This window comes from Siniperca chuatsi, linkage group LG16 (genome assembly GCF_020085105.1).
Source record: "Siniperca chuatsi isolate FFG_IHB_CAS linkage group LG16, ASM2008510v1, whole genome shotgun sequence".
Lineage (NCBI taxonomy): Eukaryota > Metazoa > Chordata > Actinopteri > Centrarchiformes > Sinipercidae > Siniperca > Siniperca chuatsi.
The window spans coordinates 1106069-1127939 of record NC_058057.1 but is presented as its reverse complement, the minus strand read 5'-3'; the positions used below and the strand labels follow the sequence as shown (position 1 = coordinate 1127939).

General features: G+C 41.8%; 1 protein-coding gene across 1 annotated transcript in view; it reads left to right on the top strand.

Annotated features, from left to right (window-relative positions):
* The first annotated feature begins 53 nt into the window (after positions 1-53).
* LOC122863296 (centromere-associated protein E-like) overlaps positions 54-21871 on the top strand; it is a 35892-nt gene continuing 14074 nt past the window's right edge. The window contains 44 exon segments of the mRNA XM_044169667.1: positions 54-370; positions 1864-1976; positions 2099-2188; positions 2289-2407; positions 2497-2616; positions 3745-3826; positions 3931-3998; positions 4075-4149; positions 4402-4453; positions 4604-4691; positions 4958-5087; positions 5382-5501; positions 5623-5775; positions 5857-6007; positions 6132-6225; positions 6476-6839; positions 6961-7017; positions 7460-7627; positions 7786-7860; positions 8132-8200; positions 8812-8943; positions 10050-10226; positions 10338-10493; positions 10586-10751; positions 10754-10878; positions 11846-11992; positions 12196-12387; positions 12679-12795; positions 12885-13055; positions 13192-13341; positions 14315-14530; positions 14609-14680; positions 15282-15362; positions 15521-15637; positions 15748-15864; positions 15957-16178; positions 17785-17865; positions 18137-18220; positions 18776-18937; positions 19155-19382; positions 19544-19771; positions 20358-20441; positions 20658-20774; positions 20879-21100. Coding sequence (XP_044025602.1) covers positions 315-370; positions 1864-1976; positions 2099-2188; positions 2289-2407; positions 2497-2616; positions 3745-3826; positions 3931-3998; positions 4075-4149; positions 4402-4453; positions 4604-4691; positions 4958-5087; positions 5382-5501; positions 5623-5775; positions 5857-6007; positions 6132-6225; positions 6476-6839; positions 6961-7017; positions 7460-7627; positions 7786-7860; positions 8132-8200; positions 8812-8943; positions 10050-10226; positions 10338-10493; positions 10586-10751; positions 10754-10878; positions 11846-11992; positions 12196-12387; positions 12679-12795; positions 12885-13055; positions 13192-13341; positions 14315-14530; positions 14609-14680; positions 15282-15362; positions 15521-15637; positions 15748-15864; positions 15957-16178; positions 17785-17865; positions 18137-18220; positions 18776-18937; positions 19155-19382; positions 19544-19771; positions 20358-20441; positions 20658-20774; positions 20879-21100 — 5808 coding nt within the window. The 5' untranslated portion in view covers positions 54-314.

The window sequence follows — 21871 nt, the reverse complement described above, 5'->3', positions numbered from 1 at the left end:
AAACAGATTTTGCTGTTGGGGCCATTTGCCCATGCATGTGCTATTACACATTTTGTTGAAACGGATTTTAAAAAGCACAATCTCAACTAAAACTTAGCCCAACCGTTTTTTGCAGCGCCACCCCGTATGGACCAGTCCACCCGGTGACGTTCACCAATCACAACAAAGTGGGAGAATTTGAACTCTAGCAAAGGGAGTCACTTGTAGTGCGCTCGCAGCAGTTGGTTAGGCGTATTTCGTTTATTATCATTTATGAAAGCTGTATTAGTTTGCCTGCTAGTTTTATGTTTGGTGGGTGATTACCCAGAAGAACAATGACAGAAGAATCGGCTGTTAAAGTCTGTGTTCGCGTCCGTCCGCTTATTGCGAGGTAAGTTTTGAGCCAACAGCCAGTAAGTTACAAGCCTGGAGCTAGCTAAGTTACCTAGCGTCAATGCTAATGCTGACTGTTAACGTTACTAAAGTAATGTTAGTAACTTGTCGTTAGCTACATTTCGGACATTAATGTCTTTAAAGAATATTTATTTATCGAGCGTTAACGTTCAATGGTCAATGGTTTAACAGTCAATGTTACAAATAAAATGTGCCTTTGTTTTACTCAAAGGGGCAATTATATTATTAATATTAACATTAGTAAACTAAAATGACCTAACCCTATTTTATACAGTCTATGAAAATGACTTTAAAGTAATTTCATATATCCTTGCCGATGTACCCAAAGCTAATATCAGAGCTAGCCTTAACGCAGCATAACAGCCTTAGCCAGTCTGACTAATCCATAACAGACATCACACATTACATCATATACAACTCCATGCAGCGGGCGTAGGTATGGCATGTTCTTTATTATTCACCATAAATACTTTGAGTGAGTAACCAGTTGCTGTCATCCTAAGCCGATTTGTCCCGGACTCCACTCCGGAGACAGAAAAGCCAGTTCCAGGATTACACTGCAGCCCTGTGCTCTCACTCAGTACCAGACCAGTGGCAAGTAAGGTCCAGGCAGAAGAGTCCCGGCGTCCCCTGCCGCTGCTAACTCTGCGTTCTGCTTTTGACTGACGGTTAGACAAACGGAATGCTTCGGGCTTCACGTTTAGCTAACGTGCTTACTACACTGTCGTAAAGAACTTTAGACGCACAGTGCTGCAATGCAACACATTCTGTCTTATTAGATTGTATTATTATTCTAATTGACCCAGTGAAATTAGTGGGATGGGGGGGTTCTTTGTGTTTTTTGTTTGTATTGTCCAGTTATTTGATCCTATTGCCATTAAGCCTTGTCTGGAGGATGAAGTGACATTTTGACTTGGCGGTGGCACTAGATGGAGAACATAATTGTCTGCATCAGATTTTGAGACCATCCATCTAATAGTTGTTGAGACATTTCAGTCTGGACCATCCCTATAGCCGTGCTGCTAGCAGATGTTTCAGACTTCAGGGACGATGACTACATGGTTGTTGCACTGATATCCACAAGGCTTATCTTTCACCAAACTGACAATTATGATTTTGTGTTATATGTCTCTAATAAAATGTGACCCAATTGCGGCTCTCTTTTAACAATGCATTTGAAAATCAAGAGCCTAATCTGTGATATTATTGACGCAGATTTATACGACATAATAATTGGGTATGACACTGCGGACAACGGGGACGCTTGATTTCTCCTCCAAATATTAACTTTTGCTTTAGCTGGTGCTTCCAAACCTTCGCTCATAGAATCATCAGGGATGTTTTAACAATTCAGCCACAAATGAATGCTCACAGAGCAACACTAACCTTTGGCTCTTGAAGATGTTGTCGAGAAAGTGAGCTGCTGCTTAATGTTTCCACATATATCTTGAATGAGTGTCCTTGTTACAGGGAAGGAAGTGCTGCATCGGAGAATGCAGAGCCTGTCCAGCTGTTTTGGAAAGCTGACAAGAAATCAATTCATCAGATCGATGATGGGAATTCCACCAAGAGCTTTTGTTTCGGTCTGTTTTGCAGCATTAAGAAATGTGTTTACTGGATTTTGTTGTCCCTTTGAGATATTTAGTATGGAGTCATAGTAATAAAAATCTACCGTACATTCACTTTCTTCCTCTGTTGTTCACAGACCGAGTGTTCACTGCTGAAGAAACAACCAATCAGCTGTACCAGGACATAGCAAAGCCCCTGGTTGTTTCCACTGTTGAGGGATACAATGGTATGTAATGGAAAGTGAATGCAACATGTTGTCTCAGACACTCGCTGTAGCTGCACTGGGTTTATTTTGTGTATCTATCTATTCTGTGTTTGATGCACAGGAACCATATTTGCTTACGGGCAGACTTCTTCTGGGAAGACTTTCACCATGATGGGGAGTGACCGTACTCCTGGAGTGATACCTCTGGCTGTGGAAGATGTCTTCCAAACCATTAAAAATGTGAGAATTGTATCACATGTTTGAAACATGGCGCCGATTGTTGTGTAATCGCTGTTTACGCTAACCAGTCGCTTCTCTTTTGCCCAAAGTGTCCAAAGAAGGAGTTTCTTCTCAGGGTTTCTTACATGGAAATCTACAACGAAACTGTGACTGATCTGCTTGTTGACAGCTGGAAGAGAAAGCCCCTGGAAGTCCGAGAGACAATCAATGTAAGGGGGGGGGGGACTCTGTTGGTCTTATTGAACTGCAAAAACAGGAATGCTACAGAGTGGTCTTTCTTTTCCCTCACAAATGATCTCTGGCCAAGTACAGACACTGACTTGTAGAGAGCACGTTAACGAGACAACAGCCAAAATCCATTTTATCGCCAAGTTACTGACAGAATTAACGGTAATTAGCGACAGATGATATACTCCACCAATGATGTCATTTCAAGTGACAGTCAGTGCCAGCTGGAAGTGAGAAGCTGGCTACCTGAATGGTTTTGAATGTTGCTGTATCTTTGCTAACAAGAACAGTTAGGAGACAAAAGGTTTGAGAAGAGATTCGTTAGCATTGGATCTTAATGAATCTGTGTATGTTGCCAAACGGGAACCAGATCTCAAATGGAATTGGTCATCAGAACCCGACTGTAGTAGAAGAGGGTTAAAAATAATGTTGATTTTGAACTAATTGTGTAGAAAACATTTGGCAAAACTGCAAAGTGCTTTACAAAGCAGTAAAATAGGAAAACGGCAAACAAAAACACTATACGATCAACAGCAAAAGCCCTGAAGACAGAAAAGTGTTAAGTATCTGTCAAAAGGCACAGGGGCAAAATCATGACGTAGAAGCAGATCTATTCATTTTTATAAGGGCAATTTTATACACAGCCTGTGGAAATGGCTGTGTAATGTATTTTGTAACTCTGAGGGGAGCCAGAGAAAATAACCCTGATGATGTCAGGGTTATCTCAGCTTGGGCGTGGACACCACACATTTTCAATGGAAAGTCCTCATTACAAATTGTGGGCAATGAAGTTTGAAATGACAATGAAGTGTAGAATCTAGTGTTTTGGAGCTTGACCAAAAGTAAGGATATATTAGCCTCTGCAGATTTAATTTTCTACCATTCTTTTTAAAATGTTTGCGTTCACAAGTCCCCAAACTTTATGGAAGTGCAATGCTAAATCACTGGAGAGCCCCTTTTAGAGGTGATTTGAAATATCATACTGGGACTAAGCTCCTTGGTAACAGACTTCAAAGTCTAGGAGCACTGAATGCCTGAAACCCTGAAAAGACTAACTTTTCTATTTTACATGATCATTGTGAATGTGTCTTGATAATTACTGTGTGCAGAAAAACATCTACGTGGCTGACCTGACTGAGGAACTGGTTACGTCTCCTGCACAAGCCCTGGCCTGGATTCGGAAAGGAGAAAGTAAGATCTGAGGTTATTACTGAACATGAGAATGATCCTACGCAGTGTGCACTGTAGACTGTGTGCAACAACCAATGCGTTTTCTGCACAATCTGCCTCTGTAGAGAACCGTCATTATGGAAAGACAAAAATGAACCAGCGGAGCAGCCGCTCGCACACCATTTTCCGAATGGTAAGCTACACCACAACATACAGTAACGTGGGATTCTGGGGAAATCTGGATTTTTCATGATTTTAGTTTTTCTCAGATCCTGGAAAGCCGAGAAAGGAGCGACCCAGCATCAGGTGAAAATGCTGATGGAGCCATTATTGTGTCTCATTTGGTAAGCTACCTCCTTTTTATTATTGGCTTGCTTTCTATCTTGTTGTTTGTATCATTGTTTGTGCTGCTGTGCTTGCTCATGGTGGGATTTGTCGGGTCTCTGTAAATAATCATATGTAGAGTTTGGTCTAGACCTGCTCTGTAGGAAAAGTGCAATGAGATAACTTCTGTTATGAATTGGCGCTGTATAAATAAATAAATTGAACTGTTGGAATAATTATTTGGTCACTAGCAATTTTGTTTCATCTTCTAGAATTTAGTTGATCTAGCTGGATCTGAGAGAGCCAGTCAAACAGGAGCTGAAGGTAAGGTGGAGTTACATCCGTAGACTGTGTTAGGTCATTGATTGAAGCCGCATGAAATGCATACTACCCCTGATATTATGTTCGAGTTTACTGGGTGCACACCACAGTGTATACTGAGTTTACAGTAATCCGTCTGTTTTGATATCCTAGGCACGCGTTTCAAAGAAGGCTGCAATATCAATCGCAGCCTGTTCACCCTTGGCCAAGTGATCAAGAAACTGACTGATGAAGGACAGAAGTGAGTAAACAATGGACATGCAATACATCCAATAACTGTTGGCATGTCATCACCATCAGTCAGTGTTGAAATTTCCCTCTTTCTGGTCAGAGTCTTACTGCTCCAGATGTATTTTCACTGCCAGGCAGGCACAAAGGAGCATGACTCATAAATCTTAGTAATCCATTAGCTTTTAGGAAATATCTTTATTTTTTTCATTTCCGAGAGTGAAATGACAAGCTGGGATTATTTGCTGACATTTGCTAAATATCATTCTGTCTCTTCAGGGGTTTCACCAACTACAGAGACAGTAAGCTCACTCGCATCCTGCAGAACTCCTTGGGTGGGAACGCTAAAACGGTCATCATCTGCACCATCACTCCTGTCACTCTCGATGAGACCCTCAGCACTCTGCAGGTTGGTGGAATATGCAGATTTCTGTCCTGCACACCTCCTAATACCTCTACCTTCACATTTGAATATTCTATTGTTATGTTCGTAATACCAAATGCAATGGGACAATTTATAAGGTTTGTTCCTTTCCCCTGTACATTTTTACAAGATGAAACACTGCAGCTTTGCAGGTGGATGTATGGGTTGAATCTGCTCCAAAACAGTCAGTCCAGAAAGTGCAGCTATACGAGAAAAACGTGAACCCTTAGAGCGAACATGAGACTGAGAAATCAAACACAAAATGTTTATTTCTATTAGTTTGCCAGCACTGCAAAGAAAATGAAGAACGACCCCCATGTGACAGAGGTGTCTGATGACGGGGCTCTGCTCAAAAGGTATCGCAATGAAATTGTAGACCTGAAGCGACGACTGCACGAGGCAAGTGTCATCACTCTTTTGTTTCGTTTTTTTCTTCCGTCATGCTTTGTTTGGCCTTTCGTTGCAAGTTCCATTACAGCAGCACTTTCCACCCGCTGACCTGTGCACGACGTCCCTACAGGTTTCTTCAGTCACACAGACCACAGCGACAGAGAAGGAGGTTCTCTCCCAGCTGCTCCAAGAAAAGGATCAGCTCCAGAGAGATCAAGAGGACAGGATCAGAAACCTGACCAAACTGCTCGTCACCAGCTCAAACCTGGTTCCTGTTCAGAGGGTAAATATGACAGCTGTAGTAAGAGTGCAGCTTTCTCTTCATTATTATTATCGTCAGAATGACTCTCATCCTGTTTTTAAGATGCCGAAACGCAGAGTCACATGGGGAGGAAAGATGCTCAGACTTGCCCGTCTGTCTGCCTGTGATGGTGGTTCATCTGACCTCAGCTTTGCAGAGTCTTTCTCTCGGAAGAGGAAAGCAGACCGCTCCTGCCTGATGGAGCTGGGCGAAGGTAAGGAGGAGCACATAAAACATTTTTTAAAGTATATGCACACTGCAGATCATAATTCCCATTTCATGCATGAACTGCACTATCTGATAATTTAGTTAAATGACAACATGCTATATTTTAACAGATGATGAGGACTTTCACTGGGGGATTCCTGATGAGCCGTCAGATGAAATGGACATGAGTCAGAGCTCTGTGACTGTTAGAAGCTTTGAAGACAGGTGAATGTCTTTCTACTAAAACTTACAGAAATTCTCACTGTCAAGACAGCAAATCAAACTCCTTTTAATAATCCAGGACAGCATGATGTGTGACAACTAAATCAGGAACCACAGCTTTGTTTTCCTCAGTTTCATTAACATAGGGGTGGGTGATATGGATATGGTCTCATCCAAACCCTGGGCTTTGAGTGTTTGTAGGTAGTTCACAGTTGTTGAACACATTAGTCATCATATGTTATCTTTTTTCCAGTCCCAAAGACTTTGTGTCTCCAGACCGGATGCGTGAGCTTTCAGGGAAAGTGTCCAGCCTGGAGCTGCAGCTGGAAATGGAGTGTCGACAGAAAGAGGAGGCCATGACAAAGGTAGAAACATTAGATGGCAGAGTGGCAGAGCTGGAGCTGCAGCTGCAAACAGAAGCGCAGCAGAAACAGGAGGCCCTGCAGAAAATACAGACGACAGAACTGAGGGCAGCTGAGCTGGAGCTGCAGCTGCAAACAGAAGCACAGCAGAAGCTGGAGGCCATGGAAAGGGTGGAGATGTTGGAGTTAAGAGTGGCAGAACTGGACAGATGGCTGGAAGAACAGAGCCGCACTCAGAGTGACACTGATGAACAGGTGTGCTGTGTTTAATATACCTTGCTATAACACATGAGAATAGCAGCTTTGGATGCTGTTTGTTGTTTATGATCTGGCATGGTTGTGTCAGCTGGTTTGAATCTAATCTTTTCTTTCTCAGATGAGAAGAGAGTTTGCAGAGACCATCCAGCTGTGTGAAACTCTGGCTTCAGAGAAGGTAATGCTTGCTGGAGCACCTCTGCTGTGACTATAACTCATCATAACTCAGTAGCTTGTTTTGCATAAGAATGCAGAGAAAATCCTGTTAACTAGTTATCTTCTAAAATGCATGTTTCCCGGTGAGGTATTTATTAAACCAGGAGCACGTCTTAATCTAGAGTCTTTTAGTTGTGGAGAAACTATCGCACTCCTCCAGGAAATCAACCAAACTGTGTGTGAGGAGGCCAATTGAAGTTAATCTGGGTTTAAGGCCAAACAGAGACACTAGTGCAACGCTAAGATTATTATTATTAAGAAATATGGTTGCCTTGAGCAGTTACCAGTGTTACATACAGATGAGCATTTTTTCAAGCTACTAGTGATGAAAACAAAGAACATTAAGGCAGTACGTTTCAAGTGGATATGCTTACTGCTGCTTGATTGAAATTGTATGTTTATAGGACATGATGGTTGCTGAGCGAGACTATCTGAAGCAGGAGCTGGGGATGTTCATAGAGCAGACTGAACGTCTGGAGAAAGAGAAAGCTACTCTGTCACAGGAGCTGAAGGAGAAGAGAGAAATGGACGAGTTCAAATCTCTGGAGGAGGAGATCAGCAGAGAGCAGGAGGTAACGTATTGATTTAATTCCTTTCAGTCTGCACTCAGAATGGATCCAAGGACCGTAGAGTTAGATGCTTTGGCTTTGTTTTAGTTTTTCCAATCTTATTGCATTATTTTTGTGATATTTATTTAGACTGTGTTCATTTTGTTTGTGTGATCTTATAGAACAAGTTGCAAAATGAAATATGTAGCTTGAAGAAGGCCATTGAATCCTCTGAACTCCAATGCCTAAAGCTTCAGGTAAGATGACACGCTGAGAAGGAGCTCCTCCTCGGGTTTATTCAATCTGAAAGGGTATCTAAAGTATAGACATTTGTTTTGTGTTAGAAAAATGTCACTTACAGTACACACAAAACATACTTCACCCGAGTTGAATGGTCTTGTTTCATGTATCACGGTGTTTGCTGCTGAGCAGAACAATCTTTAAGCCCCAGTCCACTTTTGGCTCACAGCGCTTTTACCACTCCTTCAAATTGTGGCAGTTTGGTTAAATATTCTTTGTTTTTTCAAGAACAAACTAGAAACTTTGTCTGAGGAGCTGAAGAAGAAAACTGAATTTGCAGAGGAACTTCAGAGTATGGTATGTGTGTTTTGTTTTTTAAATTGTTGTCTTATCACCTGTAAAACTCATAAAGGTACAACATAAAGCCAGTCTATCAAATGACTCTGTTAGCAGAGATGGGCAGATCAAAGAAACATTTACAGTGTAAGTATAACCATTCAGAATGAAAGAACAGTCACATTATTACACTATACAATGCTACACCACACAACCACATTACTTTACTATCATTTTTAAAAGTGTTGCAAACATAAAATAACATACTGTACAGGATAAGAATAAATACAGTTCAACAGCTGAGTGTAAAACTGAGAACCTGATACTGCTGAAACACTGTACTCCATCCCTAATGAGCATCTTTACAATAATCTATCTTAAATATTTAACGCTAACGTGGAAAAACTAGAAAAGGCTAAATATTGCAATGAAAATTTAGGTATGCTCACTTCGCTGAAAAGTGAGGGTACAAACACTAAATGCCTTAAAATCTCATAAAATGGTAATTGTTTGCATGAGAGATGTCATATGGGTGCAGTAGAAGCACTGAAAGAGTTTGAAGTGTACGAGCTGAAATCAGTTGAAGTGATCAAATAATTGAGCAGGCTAATTCTGTCACGTTTTCCATGCAGAGCGGTAAGGACTTGGTGCAGGAGGTGGCGAAGCTTCGCCGCTCTCTGGATGATGCTGAGGTGCTCGGCAGAGACACGAAGAAGGAGTGGGCTGTCCTGCGCAGTCAAAACATCGCTCTGAAGGAAATGAATGTAAGTGGGATTAACACACACAAACACTTTTGTGGTGTGAAAATCTACTCAGCAGTTAAAATGTTGAAAGTGCTTTAACTTCATTAACTGCTTGTCCCGAATGCAAATGGAGTGTTTTGTCCTGGCTTGCTCCTGCTTTACTATCTGCTGCTTTTGAATGTTTGTTGTATAGAAGAGGAGGCGCTGACCATGAACCTCATCTTCCTTGGTTCAAATCTGATCGGGGGCGTTGCATCTCTCTCCCTCGTTTCCTATCATGAAAAAACTGGATCACTGTTAAAAAAATGCATCCATATTTCTACAAGATGGATTTCACAGTAGTATAGAATGTAGAAGATATTTCAATTTTCCAAGTTTCTCAATATTTTCTAAAGGCAACATTTTCATGTTGTCCTATCAGTTTCATTTAGAGTCATTTTAGTTTTTGTATTTTAATTCATGTTCACACATATTACACACAGACCAAGAGGAGTAAACGGGCATGTAGACTGACAGGGAACTCAACGGTTGTGGTGATGTCATCCTGCATCATCAGCACCGCACGAAGCCAAAATCAAAACAGTTTATTCCAGTGACTGATGGCAAATCACGCAGCACTTTACTCACCAAAATAGAAGTGGTGGAGACTGCAAATGGACCTCATAATGGCATCTGTTTCTACCACACAGTATGAAAACCTGTCACTGCAGTCTTTGGTGGGGACACTGCTGTGTGTTCGCTGCATTTTACTCACTTTTTAAATAAAACACAAAAACATCGAGTGAGCAAATACAATAGCATTTAACTTTTTAATTCTACTAAAATGATTACATATGTAGTATTGCCGTCCTGTAGAGGGTCTGCTTTGGGACAAATAAACTGGACCAGTCTGATTGGAAGCAGACCAACGCTCTCCTTTTCAGGCGGTCTTAGTCTGGGTGTTTGGGAAAGAATTGAACCACCAGAGTTGGTTTGAACAGGAAATGCTGGCTTAATTAGTTTGGAATCAGTGAGATAGCGACACTTTCTGTGTTTGTTGTCCTAATGATTTTGTAATACCTGTACTAATGACACCAAGACCAATATCTGTATCTTTTTTATTTAGCGTTTCTTGTCGTCATCTCCAGGTCACTCTGACTGCCAACCATGAGAAGATGGAGGCTGAGGTGAACAGCCTGAGCTTTCAACTTGAGACGGAGAAGTCACGCTACAGAAAGATGCAGAGCGATCTCCAGAAAGAGCTAAATGTTGCGTTCGACGAGAACACCAAGCTCACCACTCTGCTAGATGGAAAAGTCCCAAAAGTAGGTTTTAAGTCAGGGTCTTTATATAATGTAACTCAGCTCATCAGGTTGTGAGTGCAGACCTTCAGTCTGTAAAATCAGATGGGAGTTGTAAGATGTTCTCTGTCTCAAGCTCTGATAGACAGTGTGGAACTTCAGAGAACAGTGGCCAACCTTCATAAAGAGCTGACGGCGTCTCGTGAAGCAGAGGGAGCCCTCAGAGCTCAGCTGGAGGAGCTGGCTTCATTCCAGACTCTCCCAGATAAGGTGGACGATTTGATGAAGCAGGTGAGTCTTCCAAGCATCCTCTAAGGACAGTGTTAGATTGAGATGGAGAGCATAATACAGTAATCATGTGATTTCATGCCGTGTTGTCTCAGGTGCGTGAGTTGACCGAGGAGCTGGGTGCTGTTCAAACTCACAGGGACAGCCTGCTTTCAACCCAAGCTCAATGTCAGGAGGAGGCTCAGCAGCTCACAGACTCCCTGCAGACGTCCCAAGATGAGATTCTGAAAATCCAAGCAGACCTTCGTGCTGCTGGGCTCAGGGGACGGAGCTGAGCCAGCAGTGTGCTGATGCAACACAGCAGCTGGATTCACTGCGCTCAGACCTGGAGCGCTCTGATGCTGAGAAGAGTCAGCTCATGGCTACCGTTGAAGAGACAGGCTTGAAAGTAAGCTATGGAATAGAAATATAGGTGCTCTTTGATCCTGAATTCAAGTACCACCTTCTTAGCTTTGAAGTGATTGAGTCATTCATCAGCCATGTTAAGACATATTGGCCTCTAGTTTCACAGCAGAGTGGTTTGTGCAAAGCTGACAGTAACAAGACTGAAAAGATGGAGCTAATAAAAATAATTGTCCCTCTCCCAGCTATCTCAGCTACTGACATCATGACCCCCATCACAGTTTAACAGGCTTATCTCCACTGAGATCCATCAGCCTGCAGACAAACTAACGTTCACTCACTACACAGACGTCCTATCTTATTCTGTTGTAGTTACCCAACACTGAGGGTCTTGTACTTTTCTATGTCAGCCAGCCTATCAGTAATATAAGTATAAGTAATATTATAGATAGATATTAAGACTGGTCTGCCATTTGCCTGTCACAGGTGCTACTGCAGGTGTCAAACCTGAAGACTGTCAGGCAGAATGTTTATTACACCCATATCAGGATTACCACGTCAAGAAATGTAACAGCCACCTCACTAATGATTAAAACTATAAACCAGCACAAAAATGACCACTACCAACATAAACCACCATGTTCTGAACAGACACATTACAAACACTAACAAACAGTCACATCTGCATTTTGGAATATGAGGCAACAACTTAATGAAACTACTGCTGTTGCTTTTGCTGATGTGTTAATACAAAGTCAACATTTCCTGTATCCGTATTTCTTAACAAGGCTTTTATTGTGAAACATTTGCAGGAATGTGTTGTGGAAAACTCTAATTTATGGGCTTGGTATGTCCGGTCTGGTATTTGGCCACCCAGTCTGTTCCTGGGTGTCACTGGCTAGGCCAGATTTATGTAAATATAAGCATGTGATCGGACACGGTATCAGCAGAGAGCCAATATTAAAGGATCGGGACGTCCCCACCACAAACTTACGGTAATGTTTTCGTTTTAGCTGGAGGAGAGAGAGCGACACAGAGCGTCACTGGAAGAAAAACTGAATGAGATGCAGCAGCTGATGAAGGATTTGGAGGAGAAGCTCGCAGACAGTGACGCTTCCAGAACCACAGAGGAGGAGATAAGCAAAGAACTTCAAGAACAAGTACAAGAACATTGATGATGCTGGCTTTTATTCAATTAGATATGACTCGATGGTTGGGTTTCTTGAAGACTTAGACATGAAATTTTTTTCAAGTCACAATCTTTTCTCTGGTTATTATGTTTGTTCTTGTATTGAAAACTGTAGATCAATGAAGTAGTAATATCATAAATGTAACCAAGTTTTTTCTATTTGGATATTTCTAGCTGAATCAGCTGACTGAAGAGCTTCAGTGTGTGCGAGATGAGAAAGACGCTCTCCTGTCTGAGCAGCATGCTGGTGCTCAGAGGTCTGCAGAGGAGCTGCAGGAGCTGCTCTCTACTGTGGCTTCTCTCACTGCAGAGAGAGACCAGCTCAGGATGGACCTGCAGGAAAATGTGGAGACACAACACAAATCTGTTAGTTTCTCTCTTTTTATGATGACTAAGGGTCTCATTCTCTCACAACTTAAAAAAAACATTGTAGTTTATTGTTGGATGTTCAAATATTTCAAAATGTTGCTTAAATGAGTTATTCTGTTGAAAGCTGTTGTCATCCTTTTCAAGTCCACGACCCTTGTTCCATGTCACCTCTTCTCCAGCCGTTGCTTTGTGGTTTTGTAGCTAAACCAACTGTTTAGTGTCCCTATTCCAAATTACTTTGGCCCCTTTGTTGTTTTTTTGCTCTACAATATGTTCTCTTGTTTTTAGGCTGCAGAGACACAAATTCTTCTACAGTCTCTTCAAGACGAGCTCCAAGAACAGAGGCATAAGAACTCCGATCTGGTGAAACTCTATGAGCAGAAGGAGTCTGATTTAGGGGAACATGTGAGTGAAATGTTGGTAAAGCAGTTTTTTTACCTAACTAATCCTTCATTGTCAATGTTCTGACTGTTAATTGGAAATCTCCCCAACAGATGCCGAGTCTGTCACAGGAGCTTCACTGCGTGCCAGATGACAAAGAGACTCTCCTGATGGCCGGTGTTGAGAGGTCTGCAGAGGAGCTGCAGGAGCTGCTCTCTACTGTGGCTTCTCTCACAGCAGAGAGAGACCAGCTCAGGATGGACCTGCAGGAAAATGTGGAGATGGTGAGTTACCATGCGACTGCTTTGCCAGTCGAGATTTTAAAATGCATTCATTTCACTCAGCTGTGTTGGGCCTCTGCTGTTTGTTTTTTCTCTGCATGTCAAAGCACAAAAGAAAAACGTTTTTTTTACCAAACAGATGATTGACAATCAGGAGGAGTTGAGGACAGCCCTGGAGAAAAATCGTGAACAGAAGAAGCAGATCAAACAGCTGGAGACTGCACAAACATCCAGAAAGGACGGTCCTCCCAATGAGATGAGCGCACAGCTAGAGGAGCTGCAAACACGTGTAAGAGTTTCTTGATACATCAGGGAAACTGGGTCTCTCTTTGCAAAATCAAAACTTACATGATTCCATGACAATAACGCTGTGCTTACTTCAGCTTTAAAGGTATTCATTGTTCTGAAGTGATACTCTATTCATTACCTTTCTTTGACAAATATAAACATGTTTGTTATACAAAACCCCTTTTTCATTTATCAAAAGAAACCAAAGTTCTCAAATATTAAAGCAGCCATACAAGAACTTTGCAGGAACGGGGCAGACTAAAGTTAGCAGACTGGTTTAATTTAAGAACTGTCTGATCTAAGAAGAATTAGACATGTATTTGAAGTTGGCATCCAATGTCTGGTCAGACTCAAATTCTTGACAGTTTTCTATAGAACTGTGAAATGGGGGTGTTATTTAAGGAGGCAAAAAACATTGTTCCACGTGCTGCCAATGGCAGGCAAAACCTAAAGATTATGCAGTTGAAGAAACGATAATTCAATCTGCAGTTTAAATGACATTACTTTTGGGTTCTGGGTCAGTCCTTTTGGCCGAAGCATTTTGAATTTGCTCCAGCTCTGATTTGCGCATCTGATTGGCTTCTTCTCCACGGAAATGGAGAAGAAAGGCTCATGGGAATTGTAGGATTCAAAGCAATCTCCCAAACCAGACTGCAGAAAAACATGAATTCTCAGGAAAGTTTAAATAATTCAAACTGGTGATCATAGCATAAATGTGTAGGGTTGTTGCATTATCCCGGAGCTGGCCATGTTGCTATGTTGAGTAACAGGATTTTAGTAAAAGAAACATTTTAAATGGGAGTTCAGAATGGGGGGAAAATACTCCCACTTCACAACTTAGTTGCTAACTGAAAGCTATTGAGGTTTGATACCCAGCCCCGGTTAAATAAAAGTTATAATGATCTCAATACAAAAAATGTAAATTGTCTGAGGGATTGAACATGTCTTGTGTTAATAAATCCCAAATTTAACAGATGAAGACTCTGACTGAGGAGCTTGAGAGTGTGCGAGCAGAGAGAGACAGTCTGCTGTCTGAGAGGACAGCCGACACTCACAGTGAGGAGATGGAGACGCTGCTGCACAGAGTGACGTCTCTCAGTGAGGAGAGACATCAGCTGCAGGAGACACTGGAGGGACTGAGACAGGAGAAGCAGCAGCTCAGAGCAGAGCTGGAGGACAGGATGGAGATGGTATGTTAACACTGTCTCTTCTAAAGTGTTGTTCATGTATGACATGAGTATGAAAGAGTGATGTGTTTTCTGTTGCAGGTTGCACAAGCCCAACCAGAAATGCTGACCTCAGAACTGCAAGCACATGAGAAAATCCAACTTCAGCAAGAGGTAACAGCAGCGAAGTGAATGAAGTTCTGGTGATATTCTATATTTTCCTTCTTGTCAACAAATCCCATGTGCAGACTCAAACCAGCAGTGAATGTATCTGCTAACAACTTGTGTGTGTGTGTGTGTGTGTCGCAGCCTGATGGGTCTTCTTCCTCCACTGTTGTCCAGAAACTATTAAAACACATCAGTGAGCCGCTCTGCTGCACTGGGTGACATGTTCCTTCATCACCATGAACACACACCAAATGTGGATTAATACACCACAGAAAATAGTCCCCAACAAATGCACTATTTCCTCCTGTTTGAGTAATGTTTGATTTAAAAAAAAAAACTACAGCAAGCAGACATTTGTTTTTTATAATTGAGCTTTTTTTTTTTTTTGTCTAAAAAATGAAATTATATTTGTGTGCAGTTTTTTGAAAGATGTATTCACTAGGAACCAATGGGCTTGGAGCAGTCAGAAAGTGCTGAGACGGACTGAGGCCTTGTTGGTTTCAGTCTCCTCATATGATTTGTTGACAAGACAAAAATGGATTAATGCCAGCCTTGTGCTTCAAAACTCTGGTGCTCGACACTTGAATTATGGGATTTTCCTCCGCAGATAGAGCAACTACAGACTGCTCTGCAGGCCATCAGTGAGCAGAAGAGACAGTTGGAAGATATGCAGCCTAATATGCAGATGGTGAGGGGAAGTTGTTTTTGGTTAAATTGAGATCTAAAGTTTTGGGTTAAAGTGTGATCACACTGCCAGTGATGTTAAATAGCTTGTGCTCACAGATTTCTAGATATTTGTCCTTGTATGGATGAATGGAGAATTTGCACCTTTTTTCTGATTTTTAGGCTGCAGAGACTCAAAGCCTTCTACATTCACTTCAACAGCAGCTCCAAGTGCAGAATCAAAGAAACATTGACCTGGAAAGACTCAACCAAGAGAGGCAAGCTCAGCTAGAACAACAGGTTTGTTTCTTACAACACATTTCACTAAAGCTGTATGTTTAGTGTCCCTTTTCAGAAGCACTGGAGCCCCTTTGATGTTCTTTTGAATTACAGTGTTCTCTTATTTTTAGGTTGTAGAGACTCAGCGTCTTCTACATTCTCTTCAAGAGGAACTCCAGGAGCAGAAGCAGAAGAACTCGGATCATATGAAACTCTGTGAGCAGAAGGAATCTGACTTAGAGCAACAGGTGAGTTGACATTCTAATTAAAGATATTTTTAAAACGGATCCTTCATTGTCAGTGGTCTGACTGCTCGTTGGATATCTTCTCATTCAAACAGACGAAGACTCTGACTGAGCAGCTTGAGAGAGCACGAGCAGAGAGGGATGCCCTGTCGTTTGAGAAGGAAACCAGCTGCCAGAGCTCCACAGAGGAGATGGAGAAGCTGCTGTGCAGAGTGACGTCTCTCAGTGAGGAGAGACATCAGCTGCAGGAGACACTGGAGGGACTGAGACAGGAGAAGCAGCAGCTCAGAGCAGAGCTGGAGGACAGGATGGAGATGGTAAAGACTTGGCCTGAATACTGTAAATCCCGGGCATTTTCTGTTTCCTGGGGACAGTGCCGGCAGGAACCCGGGGTTATGTCTGTGTTCACATACTGAAGACTGCGGAGCCCCCTAAAGGTCGTGGCGAGAATCTTTTGAGGACTACTTTTGCGTGACCTCGCAATACTTTTCTTCCGTTCCTTCTGAGCCGTATGTGTGTTTGGAATGGAAGGTAGTGATGAGATTCTCAAGTTAATGCATTCAGCATTGTTTATGGACACCTCGCCTTTATATCATGTCCATTGCAAAGAAGTTATCAGATAGAACGTTATCAAACCTCTGGGTAGGAGCTGTATGAATAAGGAACATCAATTACTGCTCCACACTTACAGCAACAGGCCTTCTACCAAAACCTGTTTCAGCACTGAAGGTTACTTTAATTTGTTTTGTGCAGAGAACAGAGGAGCCTGTGCAGAAACTACGTTGGTCTGCGTTCCTGATGTGTCTCTGCAGGCGGTTCAGTGCTGTCTGTGACAGAACCACAGACTGTCTGCAGCATTTCAGTCGCCTTCTTGTTTGTTGCTGATTTTGACTCATACAAATACAGCACATTAGCTTTATGAGGCAGATTGAACTGCACATCTGTAATTCCACCTCTGGAGACGTCTCCTCTTCCTCAGTGAACCCCTCTGGGGTCCAGTCCAGCACAGAGGACAGTAGCTGTTCATGAATGAAACCGACAGCATCCTTCAGATCACCGTACTGCGTTCTTCTGGAGAGACCTCTCAGTCTAAGAATTTGTTTAATTTTACTTTCACTAATTACATAACCATGCATGTCTATTGAGCAGTAGCACTATATCAGCATACTTAATGCCCAGTTCAAAGTAAAGTTCAATGAGCTGATCTACTGGGGCAAACAGACATATGGCCCTGAAGGAATGGAAGAAGAGAAGTATTGTGAGGTAACGTAAAAGTAGTCCTCAAAAGAATTCTGGCCTTGACCTTCAGGGGACTCCGTAGAAGACTATCATACGTAGTGAGACAAAAATGATTTCTCCAAACCACATTGACAGTTCCATGCAACTGTTGTAGCTAAATACTACAGTGTGTAACCTGAAATTGCAGTCATTACGGTAATATAACTGGATTACATATGCACCTGAAGTTTCATCCATTTACTTTTCATGCTAATGTGCAGTTTGCCGTCCAGCGGTGTCGTAAAATATTTTTCAGATTAACTGAACTGAATCGTGTGCACACTCGTTCAACGATCATACAAACAGTTCAACAGTGGCTCACCCAGATTTGCAGACATCCATCCCAAACCACAGCAGTAAGGCCAATTGCAAAGTGGCGTTCAACAGGATGACTGCAGAAGATCCTCTTAATAACTTAACAATAGTCCAACAATAATCCTCCTAATCTATTCAAATCTGAAAATTTGAATAAACACTGTTTTATGATTAATTATCCGCAGTTCTGTTTTTAAAATCAAACTTCATTTATGGTGAGAAATTCCAGGAATCTGTGGAAAAGAGTGCTATATTCCCAGAACTGGATTATTTTAACGTTTAAACCTAGTGCCCACTGAGGTCACATCGTTGTCTGTCTCTGTTGTTCAGATGCAGTGTGAGCTACAGCAGCAGCGCGGTGCTGAGCCGCAGTCGCTGAAAGAAGAGCAGGAGGCTCAGCGACTTCTGCAGGTTAGCTCATGTCACTCACTTATTCTCACTGACACCACAGTGACCTTTTTACTTTACTTCATCGGGCCTTTGTCCCCTAACAGTGAACAAGACTCTTGAAGCAAGCAAGAAACAACTTGCTCCATTTTTTTGCATCTCTCTGCACTGAGCTACATAACTTAATGATTTCCAGTTTATATTGTTGGTCATGAATTCAGCTGTTTCCTTAAGTGGATAAAGGCCTCGTCAGAAATCAGTAATACTGAAAATGTATCGCTGCATGGTTCTTCAGATCCAACAGCTGGAGCAGCAACTGAAGAAAACTAAGGAGGATGTGAGCCAGTTGAAGTCTGACCTTCAAGAAAATGTAGAACTGGTGAGTTTTAGCCCACATTGGACACATTGGCGCTTTAATGAACATCATTTATAGTTCAGATTTTAACTATATGGCCCAAACTGTCCCACCCAGCATGTGATTCCAGCACCATGGGCTTTAGGTCAGGGCTCTGAGCAGGCCGGTCAAGTTCTTCCACAGCAAACTGGGAAAAGCATTTCTTTATGGAGCTGGCTTTGTGCACGGGGCCATCGTCATGTTGCAACATGAAACACAAAGATGGAAGAACACTGTCAAAGACATCAGCGGTCCTGGCACAATACTCTTTGAATTCTCTTTTTTACCTTGAACAGCAAATTGCTGTTTATAATTTTTGCTTAAAAAATGACTGAAACAATGAATCAATTATCAAAATAGTTGCTCATTAGTTTTCTTTCGATCGAATAATCGATAATAATCATTGCAGTTCTAGTAATGAGAGCCCCGGATTTGGTTGTTGATAGTAGACTGCTGGCCCTGTTATTGTCAACTCCTTTTTAGTGATTTTGTACAGAAGAGATCTTCACTTGTAACTCATGTGGTGGTAATATCATTCAGATGATTGAGAATCAGGAGGAGCTCAGGGTGTCTCAGGAGAAGATCAGAGTTCTACAAGATGAGATCAACATGCTGAGGAGCCAGAAGGCAGAGCTGGAGGGCAGACCAAGCAATGGGAGTGATGCAGAGAGTACCCCCCCGTTCCAAGAGCTCCAAAAACAGGCAGGACTACATTTTTATACATAAAGAATACACAGGATGAACCTGCTGTCGCTTCTTGAATAGGTCAACTCATTTGAGACATATTTTTAAAGTACTTTTGGATTTTGGCCAGATTTTGTGTAACTGTTGTTAAGAAAGCTCATTCAAATACACATATTATATTCATGTCAGTCCCAATATTTGACAGTACAATTGCGTCTCCATTCTTTCCTGACAGATTCGGAGGCTGACTGAGGAGCTTGAGAGTGTGCGAGCAGAGAGAGACAGTCTGCTGTCTGAGAGGACAGCCGACACTCACAGTGAGGAGATGGAGACGCTGCTGCACAGAGTGACGTCTCTCAGTGAGGAGAGACATCAGCTGCAGGAGACACTGGAGGGACTGAGACAGGAGAAGCAGCAGCTCCGAGCACAGCTGGAGGACAGGATGGAGACACTACAGACTGAGGTTTGTGACAGAACTTTACTTCCATAAAATAGCATCCATTGTGGGACTACACCAGTTTTTGTACACAATGACAGTTGTAATAGGATATTTGGATTATAGACAACGCAGCTGGAGTTCAAGAGACACTTGAATGATTCTTTTAACTGCTCCCTACCTCACAGATGGGGACTCTAACTGAGAAACTAAAGAGTGTTGAAGCAGAGAGAGACAATCTGCTGTCTGAGAGGACAGCCGACACTCACAGTGAGGAGATGGAGACGCTGCTGCACAGAGTGACGTCTCTCAGTGAGGAGAGACATCAGCTGCAGGAGACACTGGAGGGACTGAGACAGGAGAAGCAGCAGCTCCGAGCACAGCTGGAGGACAGGATGGAGACACTACAGACTGAGGTTTGTGACAATGCGTGCTGCCCTCCCTTTCCATCTCTCCTCTGTTTCCATCACAGGTAGTTTTGTAGTTAAGTTCTTGTGAGACAAGACTGAGTTTGTAAAGGTTTATAGCCTGCCATGCTGTTATCACGCATAGATCTGTGTACAATGACACAGCTTTTAAAAATAAATAAATAAGGTGGTGAGTCAACTCAAGGTATTCTCGACTGATGCTTCAAATCATCAATGTTTAGGGGGAAGCACTAACTGGTATCAGCAAATACCCTAAGTTAAGGTTTCACAATGATATCAGTTTTAGCACCATTATATTGGTGTCTGGGATTTATGTACCACAGTTATGTTTTCTTTAAGAACAAAATCACTAAGAATGCCTCATACATCAAAAGATCTGTATTTTGGCTCCAAGCAGTGATGCCCTGTGATTGTAGCCCATTGTATCAGTAAGATGCATTTTGGGACTCTGTTGAAATACACTGATAATTTCAGTTTTGCTTAAATTTCTTTCCTGTGTCGTCAAAAAAATCTTCTGATTTGATTTTTTGCAAATATTTGGAGGATACAAATCAGCCCATCTTTGCTCCCACAGATAGCACGGCTGAGTATGTCTCTACAGACTGTGAATGAGCAGAAGAGGCAGCTGGAAGATGATCTGCAGGAGAACATGAATATGGTGAGGCAACTGGTCATCATAAAGGAGTCCAGCTTAGCTGCAATCTTACAATCTTTTGGCAGATTTGTACTTGGGTTTTGAGAATTGTCAAATTTATTTGAGTATTTTGTCGATTTCTGCTAATGGATATTTTAGCTTTTTAATATATTGCCCATTTTTCATTCATGATGACGTGTTTGTATATTTGACTGACAAAACTTAACATTCTATTTTAAGGCTTCTACAACCCAAGAGCTTCTGAAGTCAGTCCAAGAAGAGCTGTGTAAACAGAAGCAAATGAACTCTGATTTGGAGAGGCTGGGTCAGGAGAGGGAATGCTCTTTAGATCAACATGTTAGTGTCTAACACCTCACTTTGTTAAAATAGCAAGAACTTGCTTTTATGAAATGCTCGTTTTCCTAGCAGGATGATCTTTCTAACTGCGCCCTTCTTCACAGTTGAGGACTCTAACTGAGAAACTGGAGATCATTGAAGCAGAGAGAGACAGTCTGCTGTCTGAGAAGGAAACCAGCTGCCAGAGCTCCACAGAGGAGATGGAGAAGCTGCTGTGCAGAGTGACGTCTCTCAGTGAGGAGAGACATCAGCTGCAGGAGACACTGGAGGGACTGAGACAGGAGAAGCAGCAGCTCGGAGCACAGCTGGAGGACAGGATGGAGATGGTACATTTGTGCAATTGTAAAGTCATTGGTAATCCAAGAACAGTAACTTAGATAAGCCTTAAAGCAGACCGCTTCTAGTCAAGTTTATTTATATAGCACATTTCATATGACAGGCATAGACTCAATGTGCTTCAAAATAAAAGCAAGCAAGAAAAATAGGCAAAGACCATACATTACAAAAACATAAGATAACAACATATAAGATAAGAAGGTATTACAATAAAAAGGGTGTAAAATAAGAAGATATCATTATTATTATTAAAAAAGAATAATAATGATAATACTAATTCTGTGATTTTTTTTTTTTTACCTGTTAAACACACACTTTAAACCTAACTAAAAGCTTGCAAAAAAGATGTTTTTAGTCTGCTTTTAAAAGAAGACACTGTTGCAGCAGACCTTAGTTCATTTGGTAGAGAATTCCAGAGAGTAGGACCATAATGACTGAAGGCACCAGCTGATTTAGAATTGATTCTAGGTATAGTGAGGAGACCTTTACTTGATGATCTAAGGGATCTGGCCGGTGTGTATTCAGTGAGCGTGTCAGCGACGTCGGAAGGAGCTACGCCATTCATAGCTTTACAAATTTTAAACTCAGTTCTTGGCAACTGAGAACCAGTGAAGAGAAATTAAAATAGAAGTGATGTGTTAAAACATTTTAGTTTTAGTTAAAACTGGCTGCAGCATTTTGAATAAGCTGGAGTTTATTTAACACATTACAGTAATCGAGTCTACTGGAAATAAAAGCATGAACTAGTTTTTCAGAGTTTG